The sequence below is a fragment of the Rhipicephalus sanguineus genome, chromosome 5 (genome assembly GCF_013339695.2).
Source record: "Rhipicephalus sanguineus isolate Rsan-2018 chromosome 5, BIME_Rsan_1.4, whole genome shotgun sequence".
Lineage (NCBI taxonomy): Eukaryota > Metazoa > Arthropoda > Arachnida > Ixodida > Ixodidae > Rhipicephalus > Rhipicephalus sanguineus.
In genome coordinates, this window is record NC_051180.1 from 93,577,725 (window position 1) to 93,591,982 (window position 14,258).

The following is a 14,258-nucleotide window of genomic DNA, read 5'->3' on the forward strand; positions in this document are numbered from 1 at the left end:
CTGCAACACTTTCACAATACTACTATGCTTAGTTTCATGCAACAAGAATTATTATTTTTCCATCAAACTTCATGAAGCATTCTTAAAATTGTGGTGAAGTTCATGAAAAGTTCAAGACAGTTGTAGGTATGCATTATGCATGCAGTAGTGAGGCTGGCAATCATAACAACATCGTGGATCTTGAACTGGCTGTCACATTGCTACCTAAAGCTAACCACTTGGACAGAAACAATAGCCAGAGAAGTCTGGATTATTGGTATTATTTATATTCATATGTATACTTTTGTGCTCTGAACCATATTGAAGTGTGGCCACTACAACCAAGAATAACGCCTGCTAACTTATGCCTCATAATCTAGTGATATATATACAACTCCCCTTTCATACACCTGCACATCATCATTCATTAAAATGCTTTAATAGTCACTGCCTGTTCATCCACTCTTCTTTTAAGAATTTTAATGGTGCTCAGCTCAATCGTAATTGAACCATTTCGCCTTCAATAATGCATGTTGTCGGGCGAGTCGGTCAAACATCATTAACAAAAGTAGAGCTGTGCGAATAGCAAAATTTTGGGTGCGAAGCGAATAGAATATTTTTAGAATATTTCTCGAATATTTTTCTAATGCTTCGAAGCAAAATTGCAGAAAAAAAAAGTTGGAGAGGATTCCTAAGCATATTCTTATGAGATAGCAACACGAAAGTGTTTCTTTTCGCTAGGCTGAAGCGCAATGTAGAGGCCGAATTGTATTTATGTGCATGATTTGGTGCAACCAAACTGTCGCCGACAACACTTTACACGTGATAGGCAAAGATGCCATTTCCTCAGCTTCTCCTCCTCTTTCAACTTCTGTGGAAGGCCAACTGATGTGGCAGACAAGGGTGTGCTCCCTTCAAGTCTGGAGTTCCAAATCTGCCTTGTAGACATCGATATATAAGAACATCTGAAATTTTGGATGCTAAAAAGCTTCGGCGTCCGATTTTTCGGACTTCCCGCCCAAATTTCAGGTCCCAAACAGCATTAATTGAGCCCCCACCTCTGCCACATCTTTTATCTCCATGTTGGAACCAGCGTTTCCTTGAGTTAATACATTTGCGACCGTAGCGGAACTTGAAAGGCAGCTTTTCCGCAATACCGTGGTGTGATGAGGTGAAGCATATTGAAAATCTAGGGACCACTTTTAATGGGGACGTTGACTGTGTCTTGGCTATGTTCGATCGTAACGGAGCTTGAAAGACAGCTTGGCCGCAATACGAGAGTGTAATGAGGTGAAGCATACTGAAAATTTGAAGGGGTCACTTTTAATCGGACGTTGACTGTACTTGTCTTTGGGAAGTTCGAATAGTTCGAATAGTAAAATTCTAGTGTGAATCGAACCAAATAGCAAACACTATTAGTAAAATATGCGAAATTTCGAATAATTGCACACCCCTAAACGAAAGTGCTGCGCAAAAAAAAAAAAAAGACACACACAGAGAAGAATGACGATCCGCACCCGTACTCATTCTCTTCTCCTCCGTGTTCCTTTTTTTGCACAGCACCTTGTTAATGACCATTTGGCCATCTTCTCTAGGCCAAAGGCATCGACGTTAGCACTTTCAGCATTTACAACACGGCCATGGCATTTCTTGCAACCCATTTTCCTTGCTTTACAAGCTTTGAAAACACTGTAGACGTTGTGAGCCACTGACTGCATGGTGCCCATAAGCAGGAAATAGTCCATAAACAGACATCAGCATCAAGCTTATGTTAAAGGTGAACTATTCCATGAGCCTGCTATTTTGGGATCCAAGCATAAGTACAGTAGACTCGCGATAATTCAAACTTTCGGTAATTCAAACAAATCTTAAATTTTTGGTTGGCCCACTATGTTTTCGATGTATTTGAAAGCTGCTTAATTCAAACTGCCTCACTGCGCAAATTTGGTTAATTCAAACTTTTTGCTTGTCCATGTCTGGAAATATCTGCTGTCTTTGTTGCTTCTAGCTGAACATTCACGTTTTTCTCTTACTAACAGGCGCAAATAAAGCTGATTGCCTGCCTACAAAACGGCCAAACCAGCCGAACCTTGCGAACCAATAATCTCCTGCTGACCGATGAAAAAAAAAAAAAAAAAGAAACTGTACGGTCTGGCCTTGATTTATCACATGCCAAACATTTCTTAAAGTCACTTCCTCTGCGGTATGCCATGCGAGAAAGCGTCCTAAAAATTACAAGGGGCTAGCAACTGTCGTGGGACGCAACACGTTTCGTCTCTTAATTACACACCCGTGCATGCCTTGTATAATAACAAAAACCAGTATTATCGCTGATGTATAAGAATTTTACTGGCAATCATGCAGAGCAGTCTATGATGTTGCTGCGGCACTGAGAAACAATAAACATCGCAGTGTTAGTTGGTGTGTTGCCCTGAGTCATATTTATGAGAACTGATAATTCAAACTTCTGATAACTCAAATGAAATCCTGAGGTCCCCTCAAGTTTGAATTATCGAGAGTCTACTGTATGCTCCACGCACATATCAATCCTACAAATAGGCAGCTACTGACCAATTATTACTACCCACAGCGGTGCTCTAGTGCTTATATTGCTCTACTGCTGACCCGAAGGTTGTGGCAGCTGCATTTTGATGGAGGCAAAATACTACAGGTCCATGTACTAGATTTAGGGGCATGTTAAGGAACCCCTGGTGGTAGAAATTTCCGAAGCCCTCCACTACGGCGTCCCTCATAATCATATTGTTATTTTGGGACGCAAAACCTTGACAACTATTATTGTTATTAACCAATTATTGCTGTATAATAACTATCTACATTCATATAAATGTTGTTTTATGCCCTCCCACTTCTACATAACTGAGCTACCTTTGTTGCATAGCTTTTTTGGCTTTATCCTTATTCTTCAGTACCCCATGCTGCCACCAACACATTATAAAAATCACATAAGAACGTGCTAAATACAGTAAAATCTCGGTATAACGAACTTCAGGGGACCGCGGAAAAATGTTCGTTATTCTGAAAGGTCGTTATAGTGAAAGCCCAAAAATTTACCATAACAATAGAATTTCAGTAACGCAAACGTCCTACCTTTGCAACGGTACGTCCTTGAACTCGTTTCTCACAACAATGCACACGTGAACGTCAGACAAGGCACGTTATTTGAAATAGTCCGTGATCGTTTTTTGACGGGTGCAGCACAAACTCTGCGTCACGAACGATTCTAGACCGTCCGCATTTTATCCGCCGCTTCGGTCGCTGTTCCGCTTTTTTCTATGAATATGCGGAGTTTCCTCAAGTAGTCCAACGCATCTGTGGCCGACACGGACTCGTCGCGATCTTCGGGTGCTATCGTGACATCGTCGTCCATGTCATCGCTGCAATCCTTTAAGGCCCAACTGCATGCACGCGAGTTTTGAGCGACGGCCGACAGGATTTGCTGTCGCGGAGGGCCATCCATCGCCGTTGCTTGTCGCAGGGGTGCAATCGCGAAACGATGCTATTTCCGATCCCACACAGCTGGCTGATCGCGCTGATAACGCGGACGGACCGTCGTTCTGACCACTGGCCAAGCGTGAAAAGCACGAAAGGCATTGGAATCTGAAATAGAATCGTTCCGCAATAGCATCCCAGGTTTCTGGAAAGCCAGAAAACATCGCTTGTCGCCCGGAAGTGAGCATGACGATATCCAACAACATGGCAGCATCTCTGACCCTCGCTTCGGTTGCAATTTGCTTGTGATGCTTCCAATCGGCGCACACTTCAAGGAATGCAAGTTATAGACTACCTTATTTACAGCCCCATCTCACGCGGAGAGCAAGGCAGCGGCCGTATTTTGTCGTTATTTATGATCGACGGTTCGTTTTGACGTTTCGGTGGTAGCTTGCTGCAATGTCAACATCGTCGTCGTGTGAGGTAGCCCTTCTCCCTGCGAAGCAACGATGTGAGGCGCTGCGGCTTTTCTTAAACGTTCTATGACAGCAAGAGGAAACGTTGTCGAGATGCGCCTCGTGGACTAACCCCAACATAACGCAGTTTGCAAAGTGCGACGTAGCGTAGGCAGCGTACGCTTCCGGGCGCCCCATGGGATCACAGCAGATACTACTGCCGCGGTTAAACATAAGATTGCGAAAAAAGGAAGTCCCGAAACGCTTTTATGGTATCTTTATCTCAAACAAGACAATAATAAATTTGGCATGTTGTCATTCATCTACTCTGTAATTCTTTTTCGTAATTTGCCTGCGTGCGCGCAATAGTTTCCAATCGAGCAGCGCAACGGAGCCCGTTTGTCACAGTAGCCTTCGCTTGAAAGTCGCGTGGTATGCATGCGGTTGGGCCTTTAAAAACCTGATGCGTTGTCGCCTCCGCAACGAAAGGGGAAAAAAAAAAAAAGTTCTCCGCCCGCGTCTTTCTCCTCCCGTGCCATCTCAGGTTTTAGCGGGAGGGCGTCCGCTCTTCGCGCTGCGTCGTCTGCTACCTTACAGCTCCGACTGCCATGACCGATACACTGAAATCTAAGAATCCTCGCATTTCGGGATATAAGTTCGTAGTACTGAGGTGTTGTTAAGATTACACGGGAATTAAATAACGATCGTTATTCTGAAATGTTCGTTATTCTGAAGTTCGTAGTAGTGAAATATTTTTACGTTGAAACTATAAGCAATCGGCACGGGATTTCTTAAAAGTTCGTTAATTTGAAATGTTCGTTAATGTGGTGTTCGTTGTAACGAGATTTGACTGTACCAACATCCTAACCCTGCTTAGAAATATGTGAAAACAGTAAACATCTGTCAAAGGAGTAACACCTACCGTCTGGTTCACTTCAGCAGAGGCTGTTGAGACAGGATCGGTGTGCAGGTAAACAGTGCTGGAATTTTCGAGTGGCGCCACTTGGCTAAGCTCCACAAAGTGAGAGATGTGCTGCAGGGCTAGATTCGCTGGCTGCGCCTTGGCCGATGCCGACCGGCCGACGAGTGGGAACTGGCCCTTTTCCATGTCGTACACGATTCGACTAGAGCCAATGTAGTCGAAGGCTTCCTGGAATCGAAAAACGTGGAACACTGAGTGAAGCGTTCAGAACTGTGCGGAAAAAGACACACACACACAAAGAAAGACTTGCTTTTAAGATTGCAAACGGCACAGCCAGTGGCCTGGCAGCCACAGCATGACCTGAGTAGGCAACCCATTGCATGCAACTAGCGAGGGACGATCGCCTCCATGCAACATAGAGAATTTTGATGAAAAGGTATCACTTTATGCTCAGTAGCAGATCGTGGTAAAGACGCATACACGTGTCTGTCTGCTCTTTCAGTTGCTGTGTGTTCCAGACCCTGTAATAGTTTCGAAATGCTCCTTGCCTACCTCTGACATCGGCACCGTGGCACCAGAATTTCGCGAAGGCTTGCGAGAGAGTGCCTAGGCCTAGTTTTTAGATTTGACTATGAAGACTCATTTGAATGCTCTGAAAGTGATTAGAATGAATATGAATTCCTTTTAATAAAGCTCTTTAGCTGCAATGCAGTGAACTTTTTCTTCAGGGGAGGCGGGGGGGACATTTTCTGGTCGCCATCTTGAATTCCAAACAAGACCCCCCTCCACAACATTCCCTGCACTGTCCCCACGTCAGAGGGGGCACTAGGTCGGTATTTTACGTAGTCTTTTATGGCTTGCCAGTATCTGCTCGGAGTTTCATGCATGATCTTAGTTGACGTTTGCCGCCCATGTGTTCCCTTCTTCATTTTTATTGGACCGGTGGCGTATGGTGGGGCTGCTCAATTTGCATGGCACATATGTTTTTGTTGGCGGACAACCCTGTAAAAATAATGTTCTACATTCGCTACAGTAGCCACGAGTGATGCTGGCACTGCTTGGGTTACAAACATGTAATTAGTCATGGAAGGGGATGGGGGAACAGCCATCACAGTAACACAAATGGTAGAGCATCGCATGCTTAATGCAAAGGTTGCCGGTATGGTAACCACTGACAGCGTCTGTTTCTTTTTCATTCACTTCCATCTTACTTTACCACATAATTACTACATATCAATCAAAAACTAGAAGTACTACCTCATATGCTTTCTGTGGCTCTGTAAGGTTTTGTTTAACAAATACAGTCCCCTTGATCGATTCATTACAAATTGGCCGCAGTCGCTGTGAGAGCACTTACTCCGTTAAACAAGACAAAGAGGACGTTATTCTTCTCAAACTCTGGTTTCTGTGCCACCTTGAGTTGGTTAAGCATCTGGGCCGCTATGAGCAATGTGACAAAGCCGGAGACTGACGAGTCAGCGCCGGGTGCGAGGCCATCGAACATCGAGAAGGTGTCGAGCTGCAAAAAAAGAAAGAATGAGAAAAAATAAGTCTGCTGTAGGCTACGTACAAACCCTGTCAATAACTACTTGAAAGACATGGCGCAAGTTTACATATGAGACGATAAAAGAAAGGACAGAAAGCGCTCTTCTGCTTTCTCTTTTTTCTTCTCGTTTGTAACCTTGCACAATGTCTTTCAAGTAGCTATGCACCAACTGGCACAACATAGCGCATTGTTAACATGCTGATAACCCATTTTATTGGCAACATTTAATTAGTGTGGGCAGTAAGTTAGCTTTTTTTTTTCGCTTGCGCACAGCCTATGTGCAGTGGCTGCAACATGCTAAGCACAGCGAAGTAGATTCGATTCCCAGACATGACAGCCGCATTTTGATGGGGGTGAAATGCAAAAACGGCTGTGTACCTGTTTTAGCTGCGAGCTTAAGATCCCCAGCCGGTTGAAATTAACGCGGAGTCCACCACTGCGGTGTACCTGATATAGTAGACTCTCAGTAAACGGAAATCTCTTAAATGGAATTTCTGCTAAAAGGAAACAACTGCCTTTAATATGATTGGTTTCGTACTTGAATTACGCACCCCTGTTCATCTCTCAGTAAACAGAACTCCTGTGGAATGGTTCCATTTAACAAGTCTACTGCAATCAAAGTGTGGCTTTGGCATGTATAACCCCGCAATCAAGTTTTTTTTTCAAAACGCGGAAAGCAAAACATGGAAGTACGCCTAAGATAAGGCTACACTGGTTAAACATCCAATGTTTCAATACCCGGTCACCTTAGCATTAGATTGGACAACATTTGCCGGCCACTGGCCCTGCCTTTTAGTGCAAGACGAGTAATATTTCTGATGTCCACAAACTGTTTGGAAGAGAGTGTGCATATCTTCCTTACCCTTGCCCCGACGACCACCACAGAACGGTTGCTCACAGCCTTTTCAGTGGTTGTGGCGTAGAGTGTAGAGATAACGTTTCTATCTGTGAGAGGATCACAGTAGCGCACTGTAAAGAGAAGTAGAGATAAGACGAGGAAGCTTTAGCCACTGTCTTGGATGAAACCATCATATGCCAGCCATGAAGAGTTGTTTTTACCCCTACATATGCAGTCTGATTCGGCATACTGGCACCCAGATATGCATACACTATGAAAAACTCAGTGGGTTACAAGTGTGTGAACTCCTGGGCTTAGCGTTGCTGCCTTCGCATCACACGTGTACATGGTGACGCCAAGGCCAGCCACTTCAATCTGAACTCGGCCGCGTTACCTGCTTTTTGATGCAACAGCAAAATACAAATAGTAAAACAACTAGGGGTGTGCGAATATTCGAAATTTCGAATATTTTTCGAATAGTGTTTCCTATTCGATTCGATTCGCACTAAAATTTCACTATTCGAACTATTCGAACTTCCCAAAGACAAATAGTCAACGTCCGGTTGAAAGTGACCCCTTCAGATTTTCAATATGCTTCACCTCATTACACTCTCGTAATGCGGCAAAGCTGCCTTTCAAGCTCCCTTGCGGTCGAACTTAGCCAAGAAAGAAAGTCCGGATGAAAGTGGTCCCTAGATTTTCAATATGCTTCACCTCATCACACCCCCGTATTGCGGCAAAGCTGCCTTTCAAGCTCCGCTACAGTCGCAAATGTATAAACTCAAGAAAACGCTGGTTCCAATATGGAGATGAAAGATGTGGCAGAGTTGGGGACTCAATTAATGCTGTTTTGGACCTGAAATTCGGGCAGGAAGTCCGAAAAATCGGACACCGAAACTTTTTAGCATCCAAAATTTCAGATGTTCTTATATATCGACGTCTACGAGGCAGATCTGGAACTCCGGACTTGAAGGGAGCACACCCTTGTCCGCCACATCAGTTGGCCTTCCACAGCAGTTGAAAGAGGAGGAGAGGCTGAGGAAATGGCATCTCTGCCTATCACGTGTAAAGTGTTGTCGGCAACACTTTGGTTGCACCAAATCATGTTCATAAATACAATTCGGCCTCTGCATTGCCTCACTCTTGATAAGAAAGACAACTATAAAATATGACCCCACCAGCGCTTCATCAACCTAGCGAAAAGAAACACTTTCATGTTGCTATCTCACATGAACATACTTAGGGATTCTCTGCAACTTTTTCTGTAATTTCACTTCGAATTATTCGAAAAATGTTTGAGAAATATTCGAAAATTATTCGAAATTATTCGATTCGATTCATACTCAATCTTTATTATTCGAATTCGCTTCGCACCCAAAATTTTGCTATTCGCACAGCTCTAAAAACAACCCTTTGTTTGGCCTCATCTCTCGTTGAGGACAAAGTATTGAAGACTTTTTGCCATCACTACCTCAATCAGCTGCTCCCAGCCTTAACAAGAGAAACTGCTGCTGCTGTGAAGGTGGTCCAACTCTATATATACTAGATGGCACCATCACATTTGGCATTCAAATGCAAATGAAATTACTTTTTGCTTTACTTCAATCAACCATTGCAATCTGGAAGGAAGCAATCACATAGTGATCTGCCCCGTTATGACAATAACAACAATAATAAAGAGAGCCAAGCAGGTGAACGTTACCAGCTAACTGCAAAGCCTTAAAGGATGAGCTGAGATGTGCCAACCCGTGGCTATGCCAGTTTTTCCTACTTGCTGCTGTCGAGCATATCAACTTAATAATGCCTGTATGGAAGTTTATGATTGCAAATACAAACGTATTGTACTTATTGAAAAAGTATTGCGACAGTCACGGAAAGATGATTTTGCATTTTCAATTCATCTAGCAGCTTCATCGTAATTTAATAAAAAAAAAGTTCACCTATAGGTCTTTTTTTTCATCGTAAAGCTAGCTTTCTTGCAGAGCAGTCTGCCAGGTGAACAGCTACTTAATCACTTAGTTATTGGTTCCTATGTGCAGTTACTAATTTTATGAGGTGAAAAAATGTAATGCAGCTCTTGATGAAGCTACTATGTGTGAGAAAGAAACATCGGCCTGTATATAAACAGCTGCACTAATTTGGGGGTCTTTCTGTTGCACAAGAACGATGATAATCTGCCTTGCATGAGTTTACTTTTTTTTAATCTATGCGCTCGGTATTTTCCCATCAAGAATACTATGTAATGTCGATGGCATGGATACCATTCGTGACCTTGAATTACTGGGCACGCAGCATTACAGCAAAGAAAGGCAGGCAAGATAAGCGACGATCGTTATAATGTGACAAAAAGACACTCCGAAAGTTGCAGCTGTTTTTATGATGCAGGCAAGGGTCACTGAAATTTAGGAATAGCTACTACTGCACGACTCCATGCAGCAGCACAGATGTGAACATAAAAACTCGTGCTACAACCACGGCATACAGGAAAATAACAGGCCAGGTTTAAGCAAGCAAAGGGAGAAAGCCACTCACGAGGGTTCATGGTGACCAAGTTCTCACTCCGCCTGATGCAGGTCACACTGTCTTTGGCTGCACTCATCCGACTTCTCAACTGGGCTGCACAAAGGGGCCACTTGCGCTCGTGTGAGCCTTTGTCGGGCAGGTTGTGCCCGTTGAAACACTGCAAGAAGCGTAGAAAAATAAAGGGCAACTTGAAATGCTGTGCCACAATGCCCGCGCAGCCTATGACCAGCGTATCGATGTCGCTGTTATCGGGAATACAAACCTTCCTCTAGAAAGCCCGAAGTTTTGTTCGCCTATGTACCTGACCTGACAAGCAACCACACCAAACTGTGGTGGATCACGTTACAAATGATGAAAGACAGTGGATGGTAGAAGAAGGAGTTTGGTTGGAAATATAAAGAACACCCAGAAGTTACTGAACAACCTCAGGATTCTATAAGCAGATCATAAATTCAGCCAATAACTGAAGCTCTGCAACAGTGCCTCTTATAGTACTAGCCTCTTTGGAACGTTAAACACAACAAACCAACCATTTGGTGCAAGGCCGCTGTGTCAACATTGCGACTAGGCAGCAAATAATTTTGTCTTTTTTACCGATTTTGACACGAAGTAAAGATTTCCTGCTGCACTGTAGCTTCTCCAATGATGTCACATTATTGCGAAGTTTGATAAAGCCAAAGTCTGTAGTGACGAAAATATTCCAATAAAATTTCTGGGGTGTACTTCATGTTGACAAATATAATACCTAAGGTGCCATTACAACACTTAAGGTATCAAGCTTCTTGAATGCTAGGCATGGAGGTGATATTTCAATGGTACAGCAAACACTCACCTTATTAACGATGATATCAATACTTGTCTCGTTATCCACTAAGAAGATTGGAAAGTTCCAGCGAGTGAAGAACATATCTGTCCCCGGATTCTTGGCGTTCCAGGACACCTTCTTGCAGCTAGAGTACTGGTTGTTTCCACTGTACAGGCCTGAAATACAACCCGACGTCAGGCTGCTGCCGTACACAAGAGCATCTCCTTTAATTAAACTTCGTTCAAAATATTAAAACCTCGACTGTAACCTCTTCAACTTACATTTACCTAGTTTTATGCACAGAAAAGGTAGAGAGGTTCGACAACACCATGTCATTGAGATCGTTCATAGCTAAATTGTCCAGGATTGACCGAATTCAATACACTTACTAAGAGTTCTCTGAAATCATTGTTGATTGAAAACAAAATTGAATATAGCTGACTGTCTTTCACTTACACTAATGTACTCAGAGTGTGCCATTACTGAAGTGTTACTGATATTTGTTACCTGTCATCAAAGCCATTTTGCATAACCTTTTCACTCACGATGACGACCTGAAATCTGTTTATGTTTTTAATTTTCATCTGGCATTTGATTCTGTTAATTTTTGTTCATCCCTGGTTAATATGTCCATATTCTTTATGTAATGGGAATCGATGAGATTTCATACAGTATAAGATAGTAACCTGAATCTCACACATTGTGTTCAACTATTGCATTTATGTGTTATTGCTGCATGTCAGTTGTATAATATATAATGCTAAGATGATAATGTTTAATATCCTTTTATCCTGAACATAATCTGTTCGCTGCTGCCTAATCTATGAAAAAAGCAGGAGCCTCTGTCAAACCTTGGTGCCTTCTGCTCTGGCCACCGTTTCTTTAATGTTACAGAATGAAAAGGTCTTCCTTTCTTTCTATTCTTCCAAATGCTGGCACAAGAACAATATCAGCAGCATGCAGACTACTATAAAGCTTGCCGTTGAGCTCACCAAAGCCATCATTTGGACACGTGCTGTCCGGCGAAAAGCCTTCATCCGGGAGGTTATGCCTGCTCCTTAGCACAATCACACCGGTAACTCGGCCGGAGTCTTGGAGCTTTGTCATGTTACCCCTGAAAGGGGAAAACGAAAGTAGGTAACATGGGTCAGTATATTATCCTGCGGAGAATGAATCGAACAGTACACTGAGAACACACAGCAAATAAACATCGCCGCAGCGCAACTTACATGTTGAAGAAATCCGAGCGAAGAGCAGCGACATACTTGATGCCGCTGTCATCATCAAGAATGAATTGGACATCTTCTTCGGTCGACACCACGTGAATTACACCAACGTTCCCACTCCTATCAGCTGTGGCGAATAAAACAGCGGGTATAGGACAAGATAAAGACACAGCTCCCGTCAATATACAACGAGCGTGGAGGTTAGATAACGTTCGCTATCGTGGGCGATGCGCACGAAACGTAAGGCGTTTCCGCAAAACTACGACATACAGCCGACGAAAGAGAGTTTCGAACGCGTTTAATTTGAATCAATGCCCAATTTTCCGCGCAGATCAATGAAAAGTTTGCTTACACGAACATCCGAACTCGTGCGTTCCGTTAAGTCTTCGGAAACAGTAGAAATCGGCCTGGATGGTCTGATATATCTTCAGGCTCGTCCTGTCCGGCAAAACTTGATCAATGATGGCTGAAAGAGAGACACGAAGATGACGAAAATTTTGAGGACAGTAACACGGGGCTCTTCCGTAAAATCCACAGTGAGCGCTGTAGAAGACAGCTCATCGCTGAACCTTCACATCAAATATATATATACAAAAAATGTATTGACAGAATACGATCGGCAGCGCCAAGTCATGCCGTGAACGAAGGCTGCTTGCTTTTGACGCTACTCGTTTCATGCTACGGTGAACGAGAGCACGGCTTTGTGCTTCTCTAAAGCACTAACAAGTCGGTAAACACAACAGAAGTATAAAACGTGTACTTACATATAAATAAAACTTGTATTAGAAATATTCTTATCCGATATGACAGCGCCATTATTTGGCAGCAGCGCCGTCTGGCATTTCTGAATGGAAACGACGACAAGCACAAATACTCGGCTTGAAAGGCAGCCTAGAAGGAATAACTATGGAATACAAAATAGAAGCCGAATTTATAAAATCTATACATTTTGTGAAAAAAGCTTGAGAGTAAATAGAATGAATGAGCATATATTTGATTGGAGACTTTTTTGAAACCTTGCTTGAAATCATGCTTGAAATCCATATTTCCTGTTTCGGTTTCTGTGGTCGACAGCCGCGTTTTTCAAGTAGGTTGTAGCCGACATTGCGTTAAAGGTACTTCAAAGTGCCTAAGGACTAACTGCCTGTACTTATGAAGCTGTGCGTCTCCAATGTTACGACTGAGATCCATGGCGACGACCGTAACCGAAATGGAATCGCTAAAGAAATCGTGTAGAGAAAAGGGGAGGGATGTCATGACAGTAGGTGCATGTCTGGTTTGATGTTGTAGCCACTGTGCTTGTAACAACTGCCCTTCGCACAGAGCATGCTTTTACTGCTTTTACGTAGAAAACGTGCATGTACGTAGAGGAGGAGGAGAAGAAGGACAAAAGAAAGCAGGGAGGTTAGCCATGGGTTGAGCCCTGCAGTGGTGTAAATCGTGGGGGGTCAGGGGTATAGTGTACTAGTACAATTTATTCTAGTACACTATAGTCAGGGGGGTCCGACACCCTAGTGTTCATGCTGAGGTTGACACACCTTGCAAGTGCCCCCCTTGTGATTTGTCTTCGAAACGTCATACTTGAATTTCTTGAGAGGTAAGGATAGTGCACTCTCCGTAAAACCAACTCTGAAATCTGAAGCCCTGCCAACGAGCAGAAACCAAGTACAAATCTAAAAGTTGCTTGTCGTTTCAAAAGCCAGTGTCCGTGGGAGCTTTTTGAAATGCTACGGCATATACCTGACGTGCCTGAAATGTTCATTATGCTGTTCCTTATGATAAATAATTCCTCATCATTTACCTTATTTATGTAGGCAATTTTTTGGAAAACATTCACAACGACTTATAAATGCGATTGCTCGTGTATGATTGTGTTATTTCAAAAAAATCACCAGTGAACATAAAAATGCTTTAGAAGGAAGTTTCCGGGGGTGAATCGTGCGAGGCTATTTTTTTAACAGGTATAAGCTATGAGTGAAAGGAGCGGAAGTTCAAGAAAAGCTATACCTTTACGCGTAATCGCAAAAAAAGTGCTGCCATTTTTCATTCATACGTTAACCCAAATGACATATAGCTGGAAATATGCCAGAGCCTATCTTAAGATTAGAAAAGAACTTCACCATGCAACGTACGCTTATCTACTGGCTGCTATGTGCTGTTTTCCCTTATCCGGCGCCGACGCCATGATCTTTTTTTTTTAATTTTTGTTTGAAAGCATAATTTACATTTTTTATATAATTAAAAATAAAATATATTTAGAAACAAAATGGCCGCCGTTGCAAGAAGTGTGTCTCCCCTCGTGATTTTTCTGGGTTTACGCCACTGGAGCCCGGTAGGCTACCCTGCTCAGGGGGTCCGGAAGGGGCAAGGGGAAGAGAATTTCAGAGCATGCAAGTGCATACGAGGGATGCAGAGAGAGTCATTTGAGGTACCGCCAAGTAGTTACATGGTGAGGTATAACAGGCTTGAAACCTGACGTAAGTGGCAACAATATGTGAAAATGTCAAGCGCCTG

The 14,258-nt window shown here is 43.1% G+C and overlaps 1 protein-coding gene across 1 annotated transcript in view; it reads right to left on the reverse strand.

Annotated features, from left to right (window-relative positions):
• Nucleotides 1–12,627, reverse strand: part of LOC119394842 (nicastrin) — a 33,736-nt gene extending 21,109 nt beyond the window's left edge. Inside the window, exons 1-9 of the mRNA XM_049415998.1 lie at nt 12,509–12,627; nt 12,097–12,210; nt 11,748–11,871; nt 11,511–11,632; nt 10,546–10,694; nt 9,723–9,870; nt 7,215–7,321; nt 6,164–6,325; nt 4,745–5,034 (exon numbers count right to left, since the gene is read on the reverse strand). Coding sequence (XP_049271955.1) covers nt 4,745–5,034; nt 6,164–6,325; nt 7,215–7,321; nt 9,723–9,870; nt 10,546–10,694; nt 11,511–11,632; nt 11,748–11,871; nt 12,097–12,210; nt 12,509–12,560 — 1,268 coding nt within the window. The 5' untranslated portion in view covers nt 12,561–12,627. The remainder of the gene's footprint in view (nt 1–4,744; nt 5,035–6,163; nt 6,326–7,214; nt 7,322–9,722; nt 9,871–10,545; nt 10,695–11,510; nt 11,633–11,747; nt 11,872–12,096; nt 12,211–12,508) is intronic.
• Nucleotides 12,628–14,258: the final 1,631 nt, after the last annotated feature.